We start from the raw sequence: 17792 nt of genomic DNA on the forward strand, positions 1-17792 counted from the left end.
GCCGAAACACCAGGAGAAACCTTCTCCAATTCCACAATAAGCTCCTTGAATACTCTTTCCTGGGTTTCTTTGCCCTTAGAATTCGATACATTGGCAGCCGGTCTAAATTTTGGTTAACAATGCTGTCAGATAATCTATGACTCTCTATGAAACAGTAATTTACTTACGGTGTCACTTTACAATCTCGTAAGTATTGACCATGAGTGTCGTCATGTGTTTCGGCTGCATGAACGAGAATACGACTCCCTACTTCTGCACTTCTTGCGACAACAAGCTTAACCGCCCCAAGAATTATTTTAGAAACGGCAGGGGCTTCTCTCAAGAGACTTGTTCTGCATAACCCTGGAGTACAAGCATTGACTGTTATGGCAGGCTTGTCAGAGTTGTCTAGCTGAGTGGCCAATTCTCGCACACCATAAATCTGCAGCAACTTGGATGTATCATATCTATAAGCATATAAGAATCAGTTTACTCACCATATAATAATTTGCTACTATGGAGTGGAGCTCTTACCTTTCGTCCATGTTGGACTTGGATTTGTCATTCAACACGGCAAAAATCGGATCTGATTTACTCTCACTGAAAGAAGTAGTCTCATGACCTTCACTCGACACAATGACCACGCGAGGCCTTACTTGACAGTCCAATGCAGTCTTTCTCAGCGTAGGTAGAAGCAAAAATACGAGCAAAAAAGTGTACAGGACATTTACAGCAATAGACTTCTCTATGCCTTCGACGAGTTCAAAGTGATTGGTACAGACACCGGCATTTGCCACGAATGCATCAAGCCTTTCAAGCCTAGAAGCTTTTTCTGCAAACTCCTTTACACTTTTTTGACTTTCCATATTAAGAAGCCATACTTCAGTTTTGTCTCTCTTTTGTGTGGATGAGGATATTGACTCTTGCGCTGATTTTCCTTTCTCCTCATTTCGAACACCTAAGATGACTTTTGCTGCACCTAGTCGGACAAAGTGTCGAGCGGCCTCTAGACCTAACCCAGTATTTGCTCCAGTGACAATTATTACTTGACCGCTGAAACTGTGGGAGGGATAGGGCAGGGATGCGAATTGGGAGGAGAAGAATCGTCCCACGTAAGATCTTTCGGAGCTAGGCATGATTATCGATTGTCACAAAGCGTGACTCTCAAGAAACACTTGAGACTTCTGTGAAAAAATTAAGATATTTTTCTCCGATGGCTTGACTACCCAGTTTGATAAAGATAGTGTAAGTTGGTGCCTGGATCGCGTCAACAGATTACCATTGTTGATAGAATAGCTTAATGATAATTCCTACTTCAAATTGTTAGTCAACAAAGAGGAAATTTCCTCTAGAACTCCGATTCTCAGCTAGAGCACCTCTGTGGAGAGCCCATTCCATTCGGCAAAATGAGAATGTTTCGGTCTCCACAACGTGAACAGGCAACCCACGTGTCTGAGAAGACAACTCTCCGGAGATCGAGACTCCTTCGGCCCCTTGCAATTACGTTTCATGCTCATTATTTTCAGCTTAGTTGTCTGTTGGATGACAACGTTGGGCTTTGAGGAGTGATAATTTTTCACGCCACTTAAGAAGTAAAAGTTTCGTATACTAGCGTGAAATACCAGAATACCGCGCTAAAATCGGTAAGTTACACCTGAACTTTCATGGTTTCCGTAAATACCCCCGTTTTTACGCTAGTATTGTTATTTACCTGACTAACTTACAGCTTCAGCCGCATGCGCAAATTTAGCAATGGTCTCCTCCCTCGAGAGTAACGTTTGCTATGTTTACGTAGCATAGCATTGAAGTATCTGAAAGGTGACTGAGCCTTAATGGGCCTTTTGTACGACCCACAGAAAGTCGGGCGGAAATTGTCGGTCGAGGACAAAAGACGATCAGGCCATGGCTACAGAACAGAGGCGACTATACGACATATCAAGACAGTCAGCATGAGCATTGACATATAACTTTATGTGTTCATTTTGTGTTCCTTCGGAACTTTCAGTGTATTGCATGATTTATTGTTAAACCCCGAAGAAGGGGAAAGTATTTCATAACAGACGTTATCTGAATTCTTGATTTTATTTCCCTTCTTCTCCTCCATCGTTTCAAAAGGAAATACTTATGAAATAAAACATGCTGGCTTCAATCCTTCTCAGACTTGTCTTGGTCCCTTCTGGGATTGGACTTCTCGGCGTATGATACTATTTTTTTTTTTTCTTCTCTTGATTTCCACCCTGCGGCTTGCTAACTTTGGTAAAAGCTTTTGGGCTTTGTGGTGTATAGACTTTTCTTCCATCCATATGCCAAATATCCAGGCCCCTTTCTTGCCAAACTTACCAATCTATACTCCGCCTATCATGCATGGAGGGGTGACCTCCATCTTGACATGTGGCGATGCCATGAGAAATACGGTAATGTCGTTTGTTCCAATTGTCTAAGCACCCTCTAACGCCATAGATAGGCAATTACGTTCGCTATGGACCGAATGAACTTCTTGTAAATACCGAATCTGGGTTGAAGGGTATGTCGAACACTTAGACACAATTTTACGTTAACGTGTATGTTAACGTGTATGTTAGATATCTACTCTCATGGGAAAAAGTTCAAAAAGTCAGTGAAATACAGTGCCATGGTCCACCGAGCGACCAACACCCTCACGGAAACCGATAGGAAGAAACATGGCAAGAAACGCCGGTTGATCAGCCAAGCTTTCTCTGACTCCACGCTAAAAAGCTACGAAGATGCTGTTTTAACTCATGTCCAACAACTTTGTGATGAGCTTGTAAGCAATGAAGGAAAGCCTGTTCCAAAGGACGAATGGGCACCAGCCAAAAATATCTCCCGTTGGTGTAAGGAAAAGCACAAACTCGTTTTCTACTCAAAATTGCCTTGCTAATACTTCACCTTCTTGAATAGGCGATTACTTCACCTTCGACGTGATGACCAGTGTGATATTCGGCGTGGAATGGTCTGCTTTACGAGAGGAGAAATATAGATACGTTCCGGATTCAATTGAACAATCCAATGTCCGTATTGGTACTTTGCTTGAAGCACCCGGTATGAAAGGGTGGAAGATCCTTGACAAGTATCTTTTCGGGGCTGCCATCATCGCGCGTAATCAATTCATCAAGTTCATCAATGAAATATTGCGCGAGGCTATGCGTGTGACCGGAAAAACCAAAAAGGGTGCATTCGCTCTTCTCATTTCTGCAAAGGATCCAGAGACTGGCGAACCACTCAATATTAAGGAACTCGGTGGAGAGACTGCCACTCTTGTCGTTGCAGGTATATTAGCTCTCTTCTGCTATGGAGTGTACAAACATCCGTTAATCGATTGTACTTAGGCACTGATACGACTTCCACTGCACTGGCCGCAGCTTTGTTTTATTTGGCTCACTACCCTGAAGCATACAAGAAGCTTTCTGCAGAAGTCCGTACCGCATTCCTCTCATCTGATGAAATCCATCTCGGCTCCCAATTAAGTCAGTGCGCCTATCTTCGTGCCTGTATAGATGAAGCTATGAGGATGTCCCCATCTGCCCCCGGATGTCTCTGGCGGGAGGCTGAAGCCGAAGGTGTCAAGGTTGATGATAAATACATCCCTAAAAGTATGGATGTAGGTACATGCATCTACAGTATTCACCACAATCCCGAATACTACCCAGATCCATTTGGATATCACCCAGAGAGATGGCTTGTAAATGATCCTTTATCTACCCCTTATCGTGGAAGTGTTGTACCGTCCGCGCCATTTACACCCTTCTCGCTCGGCTCGCGAAGCTGCATTGGCAAAGGTCTTGCTTATGTAGAACTTACGCTGACACTGGCTCACTTGTTCTGGAAATACGATTTCCAGCTAGTTGAGGATAATCGCCGTCACGTAGGCGAGGGCAAACCACATGCTGAATTTGGAAGACATCGTGTTGATGAGTTTCAGATGCATGATCATGTCACTGCTACCAAGGATGGGCCGTGGCTTCGATTCAAAAGTCGCTTTTGAGATGCTCAGATTATGATAGTCTTTGAGCTTTTTTTGTTTGACCTTATTATTTTATGGGCAACAGTTTCTTTTAGTTATCTCAAATTTATCATATTCGATCAAATTGTTGTCATGAAGGTTCCAGTCTATTTAGTCTACGTTTGTATTTGAATTTCATTATTTTCCCCTCAAATTTTATAATCTAACTGCAGATAAAATGTATCATCTTTCATCTCGTATATCGTATTCTGGAGAGCATATGTTTCTTAATGCTGCTTTGACTTCTGACGTTCAAACGAGAATTTGATGTAAATATCAATCATGTAGTAGGTTTCCTCGCTTCTTTTGCTATAATAGTAAAATAATAGCCTAACATAATATCTGATAGGTTATTGCTCCTTTGAGGGAATATATTTAATTATCTAAATACTAAACATGTAAGATAAGGTTGATTTACCCGAGCTTTGCACGTTTATCCAGTAGATTTACCACGCCATCAATTCATGCAATTACAAACCATTTCACTCGGAAGAATTACTACAGCAATTATGTACGCATGCAATGGTGGAGTACATGCAAAGTCTAGCACATTGCAGTTCGTCCGCTGGTGTGGACCTACACTGCACACGCGTAGCGCCATGTTCTCTTCAAGGCCTGTTATGGTGTGATCAAGTCCAACCTTACATCTTACTTCTACACGTGGTTTAGGTCAATCATACCAAAAGATTGAGAATTTGCCTACAGGCCTAGCTCTCAACTAATGTACACGTCGGAATAATTCGCCAGCCACATAATATAGAATTCCATGTCTCGCCCGTGACATAAGCGGCTAGGGGCAGACGGGGCGACAGTTGCTTGCTGGTGACACCTTATTAGGGAGGCGGAATAGTGGATACAGAAAAGAAATGAATATTCCACGTGGACCCACATCTTAAACTGAATAAGCTGATGGGTTACATGATGGTATTTGATTTAGATCGATCGCATTCTTCTCTTTGTGCTTCTATTTCTAACTAGTGCTTACGAAGCTTGTTCCATTACATTGCCACTTTGCCGTAATGATCGTTACATCGTGGGGTAATTTACGGTTTCATGAAAAATACATTCCATACCACCCCCATGTCCGTATGGTAAAATACGCTAAGAAAATTGTCGAGACAAAATAACAAACCCAAAAAAATGCTGTTTCACTCGCGAGATACGGTGCTTCACAGCCGTATTTGCACCATGAGCAGAAATTAGAATCATGTTCTGTTGGTAATCCGAGCCCCTCGGCCCCAAGTTACTCTCCAACGTAGGTGAGACTAGAATACGAAGATTTTTGTGGAATGAGCGCATGTGCAATGAATCAGCTATTGACGTGACAGAATTGATTGTTATTATATGAGTTAAGCAACCTTAGGCAAAGACTGGGTTTATTTTTCATCATTTTAGTATTGCAAGTTTCATTTTCGTTATGGAGTTGACGTACTCTGTTTCTCGTGTTTCAAATGACAAAGATCAGATACTCGGCCCTCAGGTATTCCATCTAGCCTGGGCAGTTACCCTTTCACAGTATCTCAGTACAACATCAGTTCATTTCAGCAGCATTGACCCAGATGCAGCTGAGAAAACTCCAGCACCAGAGCCATGGTATATTGGCCTCCAACTTGAGAACACCGTTGCTCAGGAATACCAAAAGTTCAAAATAAAAACCAATGGTGTAGAGCAGAGCGACCAAGACCGTTCCGCAACTACAGGCTTGGATCGCGAAACCTTGCTTGTTGTTGGGGCTACCGAGACAGACTTTTCTGTGAAAGACTATTCACCCATTGTATTCGGTCAAATTAAAGAGAAGTCAATCCACGTCAAAGCAAAATTCGACCCTGCTGTCATCACAAAATGGCTCATGTACAGAGTGCTGCGCCACTTTGCCTTTGTCATTGAACACATTTTGGCTGAACCAAATTCGAAGTTGGAGAAGGTCGCGATAGTCAACCCGGATGATGTGGCTCAACTCGCAGAATGGAACAGGACTTGTCCTGCTCCCGTGCGTGATTGCGTGCATGATATTATCGCTAAACATGTTGAGACTCGTCCCGACTCTCCAGCCGTTTGCAGTTGGGATGGCGACTTTACCTATCAGCAGCTCGATGAGTTATCCTCTCGACTAGCTGTCCATCTCCAAAGCCTCGGTGTTGGGCCAGAGGTGTTTGTTCCTCTAATTTTCGAAAAGTCTAAGTGGAACATTGTCGGCACACTGGGGGTTATCAAAGCGGGCGGTATCTTCACCCCGTTAGATCCCAAACACCCAGTTAAGCGACTCCAAGACATCTGTCAGCAGACAAAGGCGAAGGTCATTGTTACTTCCAACCAGTACAAGTCCCTTGCATCAGCCCTGACGGAAAATGCAAATGTGGTTGCAGTAGGAGAGTGGGAGTCTGCGTGGTGCCACAATCCTGGAGATTATGTCAGTTCTTCAGTCAGCCCAGACAACGGCTTATACTCCATATTCACCTCCGGTACCACAGGTAAGCCAAAAGGAGTTGTAATTGAGCACCTCACATGGTGCTCAGGCATCGGTCCTATGATGGATCGCATGGGATTATCGCACGAATCTCGCGCGTACCAATTCTCGTCTCATGCCTTTGATGTCAGTGTTTCCGATATCTTAGCTACTCTATGCGCTGGTGCATGTATCTGCATTCCATCAGACCTCGAGAGAACCAGCAATCTGGTTGAGTCTGCCAATCGCATGAAAGTGACTATTTGCACCATGACACCATCCGTGGCTAGGCTTTTCAGACCTGCAGATGTTCCAACTCTCAAGCGCATGGTTTTCTGTGGCGAATTAATGACTCCATCTGATTTGGAAATCTGGAGACCAGTACTACGAAATTTGTATGGGCCTGTCGAAACCACTGTCTTCTGTACAGGACAGGTTGGATTGATTCCCACTCATCGTAATATTGGCTACGCATTTGGCTCTGTGTTCTGGGTCGTCGATCGTAACGATCACCGAAAGCTTGCACCCATTGGCTCCGTTGGGGAGATCCTGATAGAAGGTCCTATGGTTGCTCGTGGGTATCTCAATGACCCAGAAAAAACGGCCAATTCATTTGTCGAGCCTCCAGAGTGGATTCGCCAATTCCGCAAGGATGGTGGATTTCGGCGGTATCTTACAGGAGATTTAGCGCGTTACAACGAGGATGGAACTCTAGAGTTCCAAGCTCGCAAAGACACTCAAGTCAAATACCACGGCCAGCGAATCGAGCTCGCAGAGGTTGCCAAGCACACCCACACCAGCTTCGAAGACGCTCAAGATGTGGTTGTGGACATGGTTTCTCTACAGGCAAGAGGTGGCCACGATGTGCTTGTGACCTTCGTACTCCTTTCCAGCCTCAAAGATGAAGCTAGCGAAACTTTCATTCTCCCTGCTAGCACCACCTTCAGACAGAAGTGCCTATCCGCAGAAACAAAGCTACGAGAGTTTGTGCCATCATATATGATCCCGAGCGTCTACATTCCTGTGTCACGTATGCCTTTGACTTCAAATGGTAAAATAGACCGTCGAGTTTTGAAGGAGGTGGCTTTAGGGCTATCTTCAGGACAGCTGGATTCATACACGACTGCCATACCATCTCAACTGGCTGAGCCCTCATTCCGCCAACCTGTCACTGAGAAGGAAAAGACATTCCAAAAGCTCGTTGCAGAGGCATTGAACCAAGACTTCAAGAGTATCGGTATGGATGACAGCTTCTTCCACGTCGGCGGTGATTCTACTACAGCAATGAAACTCGTCGTCCTTTCTCGACAGGCAAATATCCATTTCACCGTGCCTGACTTGATTACCCGACCCAAACTAAGTGAGCTTCTCGCTTGGACAGAGAAGCAAAATCTCGAGAGTAACGGCACCGGTATACCAAATGCCGCTATTGTTCGATCAAAACCTCAGCCGTTCTCCATCTTGGGCGTCACGGACCCAGAAACATTCTTCAAGGATACACTTGCTCCCCAAATTCGTTCCTTATCATTTGATGATGTATTGGATGTCTTCCCTATGACTGATATGCAAAACCGATTCTATGGGCCGTGCATATATCATCAACTATACCTGAATGGTTCTGTGGACAAAGAGAGACTCAGATCTGCCTGTGAACAATTGGTAGAAGAGCGAGCCATTTTGAGGGCCATTTTCGCTTCTTACAAGGACTCCCTCATCCAGGTCATTCCCAAAAAGAGCTTCAAGATCTCTTTCGTCGAGGATGAATGCGAGACCGATCTTGCAGAATATGTCGGCGGCTTCTGCCAAACTGATGTCGCAACTTCATTGCAAGTCGGTGTCCCTCCCGTGAAATTCATTCTGGTCAGCAAGAGTGAAACAGAGCATTGTCTAATTCTTCGGATTACACACGCTCAATACGACGGGGTTACACTACCTATCTTGTACCGCAGAATCGCCAGTCTTTATAACGGGCATGTCGGTTCTGTAACCACCGACTATCCTGATTACCTCTACTCTACCTGGGCTCAGAAGGGCCCAGCGTCATTTGAAATTTGGAAGAACGTCCTTCAAGATTCCTCCATGACATATGTCGGAACTCAGGCAGACATGAAGGACGCACAGCCCGCACTATTGTACGGAGCTCGAGCTCTTCCCGTCCTGCAACCACCACTGGGGTTCACCCTCGCTACTGTTGTCAAGGCTGCCTGGGCATTAACACTTTCCGAACACGCAAAGACATATGATATCGCATTCGGTCAAATGGTTAATGGCCGCGGTCTCAACCTGCCCGGAATTGAAGACGTTCTAGGACCCTGCTTCAACACGATCCCAGTCCGTATCGCTCTGCAGCCAACTTGGACTGGACTTGAACTGCTCCGATACGTGCAGAATCAGCACCTTCAAACTATGCCTGTAAGCTCAATTGGATTCGAGGATATCAAAACAAACAGCACGTCCTGGGATGCTGCAACCCCGTCGGCGACCAACGTCGTGCACCAGCACTTTGAACATTTAGAAGAGCTCTCTATCGATGAACGTCTACAATGCACAATTAAAGAGTTCTTCGTTCCCCAGGTTCCACAGGAAGTTGTCCTATACTCTGAGCCCAAAGAAACCCATTGGGAATTGGCATTGGTCACCTCAGCGCCTGTGATGGATGCACAGGCTTTCGATGGACTACTAGGAACGGCTGCCGACAACATTCAAAGTTTGATCGCGCAGCCAAACAAGCTTCTTGCTGACTACGGCAGCGAAGCCAGCAACTAGATGATCTCAAGCCGTTGATCTCCTCTCTTTCCTTTTCACTTTGCTTTTTGGTCCTATATATTTTACTAGTGTTGTCGTTTTTCTTTTTTCTTGTTGTTCACGTCTTTCGGTGCAGCTAGTTCAGTGATTGAATATTGCAGAATTTAAATAGCAGAATAAACACTTTCTACTTTGTTAATACATTAGATATCAGACAAGAAGAAAGCACTAAGGCGGGCTCGGTGCGCGTAAAAGGATCACTCCTTACATAATCGCGAAATTTGGCTGCTACGGTGGACCATTAGACCCAAACACGCAATAAGTGTAAGCTGCAGTCAGCCGAGTCTAAAATCACAAATGCAACTCAGCTTCATGAAATTTTCTGTAAACAATGAAATTTTTATCGGTCTCTAAATTTACACATCAGCATATATTATAAATCCATTTTAAATGGCGGTCTTTCGAGAGAATAGCTTCTCTAGCCTGTCATCAGGATCCTTAGAGAGGGACAGCCGTGAAGATGATGCGACAACGCCCTTACTAGAATCAACGACTCCATTGCTGGGCAGCGATTTAGCTTCCGAAAATGATTGCCTTACGGGATCTTTCTTTTCTACGTCATCTTTGTTCTTATCAGAGAAACGCCGGATCAGCATCATGGTTACATGTGCAATCGCAACATTAACACTAGACATGGGTCTGACGATCATCGCCGCACCAAAAGTTCGTCTATACGAGTCAATTATCTGTGCAAAGTATTATAGCAGTGCTGGGGGAGTTTCGTTATTTCAAAGCGGTGGGATTCCGGAAGAGCAATGCAAAATCTCAGAGGTCCAGGCACCGCTTGCGAGAATCATTGGTTGGCAGGTGCTTTTTGACAGTCTGCCAGGTATTTTTAGACCCCGGTTTTCGTATACTTGATTTTCCATTTGGCTACTAGTGCTGAAAGCTGCCTAGCAATTCTTTTGGCTATTCCATATGGTGCCCTATCGGACTCCAGGGGCAGGAAACCGGTGGTCATGTCTTCCTTCTTAGGGTTGACCCTTTCCACGACCTGGATATTCTTTGTTTGTAGGTTTTTTTTGGCCCTTTCATACTCACCTTACGTCTAAGATGTACTCGTACTTACAACTTTACAGGCTGGTCTGGCTTACCTCTGCAACTAACTTGGCTTTCGTCTATATTTCAATTCATCGGGGGCGGTGCTATTGTGGCCTCTGCTGCCATGGAGACCATCGTTACAGACGTAGTCACAAACGAGAAAAGGTTGGTATTACTTCCTATACTGAAAGAAGCCTTCGTGTAATAACATGGTGCCGAATAGGGCTATTATCTTTTTCATCCTGCAGGCAACCGTGCTTTGTGCTGACATCCTGGCACCCCCGTTATCGTCGATCCTCATGGAATATAGTGTCTGGATCCCATGCGTCTTGGGTCTAGGCATTCAATTATTAGGCACGGCCATTACTATAATAATTCCAGAAACTCTGCATTTATCTGTCTTTCACAGAGATCCTGCTGTCAACAGTGATGGCAATACTAGACCGTCATTAACTCGACAGCTAAAAACAAATTTGGCATCAATATTTCGAAATCGAAAGGTAGCGACTCTCGTGATAAGCCTCATGATTCTAACTATTGGGAATGAGTCTATCGACTTCTTGTTGCAATATTTGTCAAAACGATACGGGTGGCCCATAGCAAAGGTAACCAACGCCCTATCACGCACCAACCTTGTCATAATCTTAAATATTCTTCTTTTTCCCGAAGCTTACATATCCACTAACACGTGTGAACCTTGAACAGGCTGCTATAATGCTCTCGTTACGAGCGATCGTTGAGGCCGTTTTACTGCTTACCGTTTTACCTGTTCTTGTCCTCGTTTTAACAAAGACAAAGATACCGGCTATGAGCCGAGATCTCCTCATTGCCAGGACGAGCTCGGTTATGATCGTCGTAGGATTCATGATCCTGGCATTTTCTGTTCAAGTCCTACCGGCAATATTTGGTAAGCACTCCGGGATAAATATAGACAAGGTATGATCTTAACTGACGGGGCGAAAATTTGACAACGTCACAGGCTTAGTGATATACACGTGTGGTGCAGGGTTTCAAGCCGCGATGATGAGCCTTCTAGCATCTCTCTGGAAATCAGAAAATCTAGGTAATGTGGGCAGTATGTACAGCGTAGTGGCCATGATCATGTCCAGCGGTGGAGCCATTGCTGGACCTTTCCTCTCGGAAACTTTCACGTGGGGACTTGAGCTTGGAGGAGTGTGGGTTGGACTACCCTTCTTCATGTCAGCTTGCATCTGTGCTATAGTCAGCGTGGTATTGTGGTCGTTTAGAATCCCCAAGGAGACTGTCACGACCTCGGTTGATGAATGTGACCATGATAGAGAGTTGTAGATCACAAATGTTATAGAGAACAATAATATGATCCAACATTCGGCTACAAAGACAGACACTTGCTACTAATACTTTCATCTGATTCATTCCAGGCTGTTCTTCATTCAAGTTTGAGAGAGTGAAGACAAGAATTTCAACATAACATTGAAGGTTATGAGTTATTAGTCGACTGATTTCTCATGATTAATTACATTTTGCGGAACTTGGTCACAAATGGAATCACCCGGGCCTTATCCATGTCCCAAATCTTCTCCTGTACGTATGGATCGCTCTTCAGACGGTCCCAAATGGCTTCCTTGGAGACATCATTTACCACCATTACTGAGCCCTTAAACGGACGACGAGGATTTCCGGGAAATGTGTGCTTGTCGAAGACCGGGCCTGAAGTACACATATAGTCAACCTCTTTTCTTTTTTTCTTGCCTCTCATTGCCCATTTCTTTCTATGAGCCTGCCATTTGAATAGGCAGCGACATTTCTGATACTTACCAGCCCATGAAACCCAGCCCTCCTTATGCAGACGCACAAAATTGGGTGAATGACGTGGTCGAATCTCAAGACGTCGACTAAGCTGTTTAATTTTCGTGCCAATCCATTATTAGCAAATGGTGTCATGTACTACATGAAACTGGCATTGTTCAATTAGACGAGTTCAGCTGCCTAGACTGCTGCGTCTGCGTCTGGACATATATGAAGCCATTCATCACTCTATCTGTCTGTTCATATACACACGGCCACAACATACATTCAATAAGAGGAAACAAGGTATCGCTATGTACGAACTGTCTTTACGAAAAGGCGACTTACAACGTTGGGCATATCCGGAAACAGGATGAGCCATTCTCTCACCGCCTGAGCTTCAACGGCAGAGACTTGGGCAGTAACCTTGGTAAGGGTGCTTGCTGCTGCTGCGGTGGCCATGCTTGAGGTTTTTCAAATGTAACCAAAAAAAAGTGGCTATACAAAATTGAAGTGGGGAATTGTCGTGCAGGAGATTTACAAAGTCACAAAAACAGGAAAAGGTACAAGATTATTATCTACGAGAAGAAGAAAGAAGAAAGAGCGCTAAATTTTGATTAACTTTGCGAAAACATTGAGTTACGAGGCTAGGCGGTCCACGACGGGAGGCGTCGAAAACCCAACAATATCAATCGATGCGGATAGTAGCAAAGAACTCTGTTGGCTTGCAACTTGCAACACCAGGCTTGTCATCAAGTCATCCTCAGCTCAAGTTGTGTGGACCAGGGTAGCTAACAACCAGTGATTTTTTTTTCCACCGACTACGACAATGGATATCGTCAACTTCGTACTGCTGTTGCTATTCTAAGCATATACGGTACACATACTGAGTCGGATACATACGGAGCCCATTACTGTCTAGAACGAAATTACCAGGCTTGACACGTACGATTTTGGCTGTAATTCCAGTGTGTTATGGTAATGTGCCATTACCATGCATTACCGAAGTGTAGGATGATTACATGAGGCTGGCTCTTATAGACGATGCACGAGCAGGGGGTAGGGGCGAGAATTATGGCGCAGTGGTGTCGGGCACGTATTATGTCAATATTGAGAACAACCATAGATTGTTCTCATCGTATGATCGTGCATGATGGCATGGCAGATTGACGTGCACGTCAGCATCTCGAATCTCAAATGTCGCCGATCAACAGTGTAGTGTGTAGGTGGGTACCCACGTGGGGAATGGGATGAGAGGAGACAGATTACCTATATTGGGCAGTATTACCCGATATACACTAGCATCTTGTCTACTGGAATCTTACGGCTGTACCAAGTAACCCTAGTGTATAGGCTGTGTAACAGGGTAATGTGATACATCATGTGTATCGACAGCCCTTAGTACGTACTAATGCTGCTAGTGGCGAATCCGCGCCAAGCCACGTCAGATCTTCTTTTCACCCTAAATATAAGCACTCCACAAGCAAAAGCGGCCAATGATTTAGCGGACAAGCCCCCGATAATCATGCTCAGACACGCTAAGGCAACATCCAGTCCGAGCTAACCTTAATTCCCCTAGCCGCTAAGGATAGACGCTCTGCCCAATCATCAGCAAGGCTTTTTTTATCAAAATGGGAAAAGAATGGTGCTGCCTAGCCCCCAACTCTGATCCAATACGGTCCCCAGCCCGAAATAGAGTCGACAAAGGGGAGGGAAGGTTGGTGACGTCTCCCTCCCCGCCAAGTAACCGCTGCCAATTCTCTGGGCGCGTAGCCGTAGCCCGGGGCAAGGAAAAAAGGCCCCGGCGTGCCAGATCTCAAACAATGTGTCTGACATAGGTTATGTCTTGTCGATTGTCGATCGCTCAATCTAGTGGGCCACTGGCTATTCTTCCGCGACCAGCAGTCTCAATATTTCTTTGTTCTCTACATATTTGGCTGCCTAAACCAGCGCGCTTGGTGGTCGTACATGACTGACTATTTCAATTCTCTGCCCCGCCATATATAGCAATTCCCTTTCGATTATCCAGCGTATTTTTGCTGCAATATTCTTTTTAAAAATTAAAAAGGAATCACAAAGGCAGGCTGGTGCTGCCGCAACCGTCAAGCCACTGAGGGGATAGCGTCCTCTATTTGCATCGACCACGCTACAACAGTAATCACCAGCACTCGACAGTGGCTCAGAACAATTGGCTACAGCTAAACACGGAGCTTGTGCTGAAAAATTGCATACAGCCCTCAAATAATAGTCGCCGGGGCCTAGATTAGTTGCAGTCATGCCTAGCCCAACCACCACCACCGCAGCCGATACTACAGGCACATCCACATCAACAGCTTCCGCTACCTGTATCAGCATCGCTCCAGGAAAGAATGGCTACTTGCCACCAGAGGCATGTGGAAATCTTATTCTCTATGAGCCGTCTCTTGGGGCAGCAATCTTCTTCTGTGTTTTGTACGGTCTAGCGCTGCTCACCCATATTGGCCTAGGTATCAAATTTAAGAAGGTATTCCATCGCTCTGCTTTCTTCTTTGCTAATACAAAAGCAACGACTAACCATGAGGAAATAGGGATATACATGGGTCATTTCAATGGGCGCAGCCTGGGAGCTGATCGCCTTCATCATGCGATCGCTGATGGCGCTTCACCAGAATGTCGATTCCTACAACACAGTTTACACCATCTTCTTCCTGCTCGCTCCGTTGTGTATGCTCTCATTGTCTTTACCTTACTCATCTTGTATCACAGAAAACTGACTGATAAACTAGGGGTTAACGCTTTCTTGTACATGACCCTCGGGCGTATGATCTACTTTTTCGTCGAGGAGAAGCGTCTCGGTGGTCTGTCTGCGAAACGCTACGGCGTTTTGTTTGTATGGCTTGACATCATCGCTTTCATCGTTCAACTTGTTGGTGCCGCCTTCACGACCCAAACCGACGTACCAGTGTCCACTATCATGCTCGGAGTTCACATCTACATGGGCGGTATTGGTCTGCAGGAATTCTTCATTCTTGTCTTCACTTGCCTTTTCGTCGTGCTCCATCGCCGCATGCTGCAGGAAGAGCGCCTGGGCTTGTTGAATATGGAGAAAGCCAGGCGGGGATCTTTGAACTGGCGAAAGCTGTTCTATGCTATTTACTTCTCTCTATTCATGATAACAGTATGTTTGGTTCCTTATTACTTTACATATTAGATACAGAGGCTGACGAGAACTAGATCCGTATCATATTCCGTCTTGCGCAATATGCACGAGGAACGGACGTTAATAATCCCGTCCTCACACACGAATGGTACGAGTACATGTGGGACGCCGTCCCTATCTTCCTCGCTCTCCTCGCCTTGATCATCTTCCATCCTGGTCGGGTCCTCGTTGGCCCAGACTCGGAATTTCCACATATCAGCCGCAAAGAGAAAAAGCGTCTCAAACGGGAAAAGAAGGAAGCAAAGCGTGCCCAAAAAGAAGCCAAGAAGGCAGGAGGCCGTTGGGGATGGCGATCAAAGGGAGAGAAGGGTCGCGACAGCATTGCTTTCGAGTCATTGTCTGGCCAGGAAGATGGCACTGTAGCCCCAGGGTTCTACGATCAGTACCATAATGGGGCGCATACTGAATACCGTCCCGCACACAATTAACTCTTTCGATTTCTTTTCTATCGTACATGAAAAGGGGTGCGCAAATTGTGCATATTTGTCGAAATTTGGTATATTCTCCCTGTATCGGTCTACGGGTTGAGATTGCAATATGGGTTTAGATTTGGTTTTTATCCACGAGAGAATTTATGATTTCCTGTCCCCTTCATTTTCCTCAGTCAACATTCAAGTTTTACTCTCTTCCTTTAACTTTGTGAACCATCATGACGTGATGAAAATGTAATTCTCGTCGACAATTCCAGGAATTAGCAAAATAATCAATTAGCTGTGCTCTATACACTCGTAGTCCAGTCTGAAGTCCTAGAAACCATGTTGTATTTTGGAAAAGCTCGCCAATGAAAATTGAAGTAGCGAAGTAATGTAAGGCGTCAGTAAAGAATAAGTTATTTCCACTTCTATGTTATATTTACAGCCTACCTATTGTGTAAGTTGAACAGAAGAATTGTCTCTAACGTTTAAAAATATCAAATACCAACACTTAGAGACTGAATTTTACGAAAGCGGAGAACAGCCTAACGGAGAATAACAATATGCTCTTCAATATTTGCTATATATGCTACATGCATGAATGAATCAACTAATTTAAAACACCTAGAATCCATGTTAATGGAAACCGTTGGTCTTTGACCCTGCGGGCTTCACTGTGCCATTAGACTTCTGTTTCTCCTCTACCTCAGTGACCGGTCGTAACCATCGGAGGATATCGGGGATGACACCCTTCTGAATACCTTTGAGTTGAGAGGTCAACTCGACACAAGCCGGCCCAGGCTCCCTATCCGACACTCCGTACTCGAAAATATCACCCGTAGATTGGCGAGTAATTGAACGGATCGGGGCCAGCATGGCAGCGGTACCAACAGCAAGTACTTCGTCGAAGAAAGGCAGTTCGGCATATGGAATCTTTATACATATTTAGTAATTGAAATGTTATCCAACTTATATGAGAGAAAAAAGGGGATCTTACTGGGCGAATCTCTACAGTCCACCCCAACATGGAGCGCGCCACCTCAATCGCACTCGTGCTCGTCACACTCTTGATAATCGACTTGCTGTTGGGGACAACCAGTGTAGTCTGCTCACCATACCTCTTCACTCCGATAAAGCCAGAGGTACTAAACTCATCAATCTCAGAGTGTGTTTTACTATCCAAATGTAACGTTATTCCGAAACCTTCCTTCCTGGCCTGGTCACTCCATCGCAAAACGGGCGCATAGTTTCCACCAACTTTAACGTTTCCAACACCAAGGGGTGCAGCACGATCAAAATCTTCAAGAACAAGGGCTTTTATAGGAGCAAGTCCATGGTACGCGCTAAATGGTTGCGCATATACACAGAATTTATAGCTCGGTCCAGCAGCAACGGCCAAAAATGCATCTGAGCCGAAGGCCAGTGGGCGGATGTACATGGCAGCGTCTGTCTCATGGGGAGGAGCAAATTCGGCATTGCTGGCGATCGCAAGGTTCACGCTCTCCCAGAAATGGTCCTCGGGGATGTGAGGAATAGCGACGGCGGCGGACGATCTTTGTAGGCGCATGGCATGATCGGTGGGGCGAAACACTTGAATTTCACCATTAGGGTCGCGGTACGCTATATTTTTGATCATCAGTTTAAAATGCAATTCAGAAATATAGAAATGCCTTACCCTTCAATCCCTCAAACACTTGCTGTCCGTAATTCAAGCCTGGTGCAAGGCCGTGAATGCGAAGATAAGGATCCTCGACAAACTGCGGCGCAGACCAAGTGCCTGTCTTGTAATCATAGTCGCTCTCAACATGACCGTTCACTAGTCACAATCACTTATGAGAAAATATAGAAAATAAGTATTTTGTCTCATACTAACCGCCGAGAAATGAAACTCCAACATTGTTCCAGTCTGCTGCATGGTTAGCATCGATTTATCTACTCGGCGGGAGCTGGGTAATATGAAAGCAAAACAGACCTATTCCGGCCTTTGGTGGAGGAGGGAATGTCGTCATTTTGCAAATTTTATTATTTTTGTTATGATTGGTAGATGTTTAAGTGAAAAAGACTGACTGAAGCAACTCAGCACTTATGGATAATGAAAGACAGGTGTAAAGGTATAAAGGA

General features: G+C 45.0%; 7 protein-coding genes across 7 annotated transcripts; 4 read left to right on the plus strand and 3 right to left on the minus strand.

Moving 5' to 3' along the window:
• Window positions 1–163: 163 nt before the first annotated feature.
• On the minus strand, window positions 164–1115 carry BGW36DRAFT_300187 (uncharacterized protein; the record flags this gene model as incomplete). Its single annotated transcript, XM_046211602.1, has 2 exons — window positions 164–446; window positions 514–1115. 2 exons carry the CDS (start codon window positions 1113–1115, stop codon window positions 164–166), a joined length of 885 nt encoding a protein of 294 aa, XP_046069597.1.
• Window positions 1116–1754: 639 nt separating this feature from the next.
• On the plus strand, window positions 1755–4184 carry BGW36DRAFT_324228 (cytochrome P450). The gene is made up of 6 exons (XM_046212699.1): window positions 1755–2175; window positions 2243–2393; window positions 2444–2503; window positions 2562–2831; window positions 2899–3267; window positions 3327–4184. The coding sequence occupies exons 1-6, from the start codon at window positions 2116–2118 to the stop codon at window positions 3980–3982; spliced, it is 1566 nt and encodes a 521-aa protein (XP_046069598.1). The 5' UTR covers window positions 1755–2115; the 3' UTR covers window positions 3983–4184.
• A 1047-nt stretch (window positions 4185–5231) lies between these two features.
• BGW36DRAFT_383992 (uncharacterized protein) lies at window positions 5232–9390 on the plus strand. Its single transcript, XM_046216741.1, has one exon. The coding sequence runs from the start codon at window positions 5418–5420 to the stop codon at window positions 9210–9212; it is 3795 nt and encodes a 1264-aa protein (XP_046069599.1). The 5' UTR covers window positions 5232–5417; the 3' UTR covers window positions 9213–9390.
• A 168-nt stretch (window positions 9391–9558) lies between these two features.
• BGW36DRAFT_383993 (major facilitator superfamily domain-containing protein) lies at window positions 9559–11644 on the plus strand. Its single transcript, XM_046216742.1, has 6 exons — window positions 9559–10080; window positions 10149–10262; window positions 10331–10457; window positions 10516–10897; window positions 10998–11199; window positions 11272–11644. The coding sequence occupies exons 1-6, from the start codon at window positions 9642–9644 to the stop codon at window positions 11598–11600; spliced, it is 1593 nt and encodes a 530-aa protein (XP_046069600.1). The 5' UTR covers window positions 9559–9641; the 3' UTR covers window positions 11601–11644.
• Window positions 11645–11661: 17 nt separating this feature from the next.
• BGW36DRAFT_383996 (uncharacterized protein) lies at window positions 11662–12690 on the minus strand. The gene is made up of 3 exons (XM_046216743.1): window positions 12408–12690; window positions 12090–12171; window positions 11662–11981 (listed from the first exon to the last, which is right to left on the minus strand). The coding sequence occupies exons 1-3, from the start codon at window positions 12519–12521 to the stop codon at window positions 11788–11790; spliced, it is 390 nt and encodes a 129-aa protein (XP_046069601.1). The 5' UTR covers window positions 12522–12690; the 3' UTR covers window positions 11662–11787.
• A 1644-nt stretch (window positions 12691–14334) lies between these two features.
• Window positions 14335–15686, plus strand: BGW36DRAFT_300512 (RTA1 like protein-domain-containing protein; the record flags this gene model as incomplete). The annotated part of the gene is made up of 4 exons (XM_046211637.1): window positions 14335–14562; window positions 14627–14762; window positions 14825–15216; window positions 15273–15686. 4 exons carry the CDS (start codon window positions 14335–14337, stop codon window positions 15684–15686), a joined length of 1170 nt encoding a protein of 389 aa, XP_046069602.1.
• Window positions 15687–16307: 621 nt separating this feature from the next.
• BGW36DRAFT_429957 (branched-chain amino acid aminotransferase) lies at window positions 16308–17680 on the minus strand (the record flags this gene model as incomplete). The annotated part of the gene is made up of 5 exons (XM_046220771.1): window positions 16308–16604; window positions 16669–17291; window positions 17347–17487; window positions 17545–17577; window positions 17644–17680. 5 exons carry the CDS (start codon window positions 17678–17680, stop codon window positions 16308–16310), a joined length of 1131 nt encoding a protein of 376 aa, XP_046069603.1.
• Window positions 17681–17792: the final 112 nt, after the last annotated feature.

This window comes from Talaromyces proteolyticus (assembly GCF_021365285.1).
Source record: "Talaromyces proteolyticus strain PMI_201 chromosome Unknown BGW36scaffold_9, whole genome shotgun sequence".
Lineage (NCBI taxonomy): Eukaryota > Fungi > Ascomycota > Eurotiomycetes > Eurotiales > Trichocomaceae > Talaromyces > Talaromyces proteolyticus.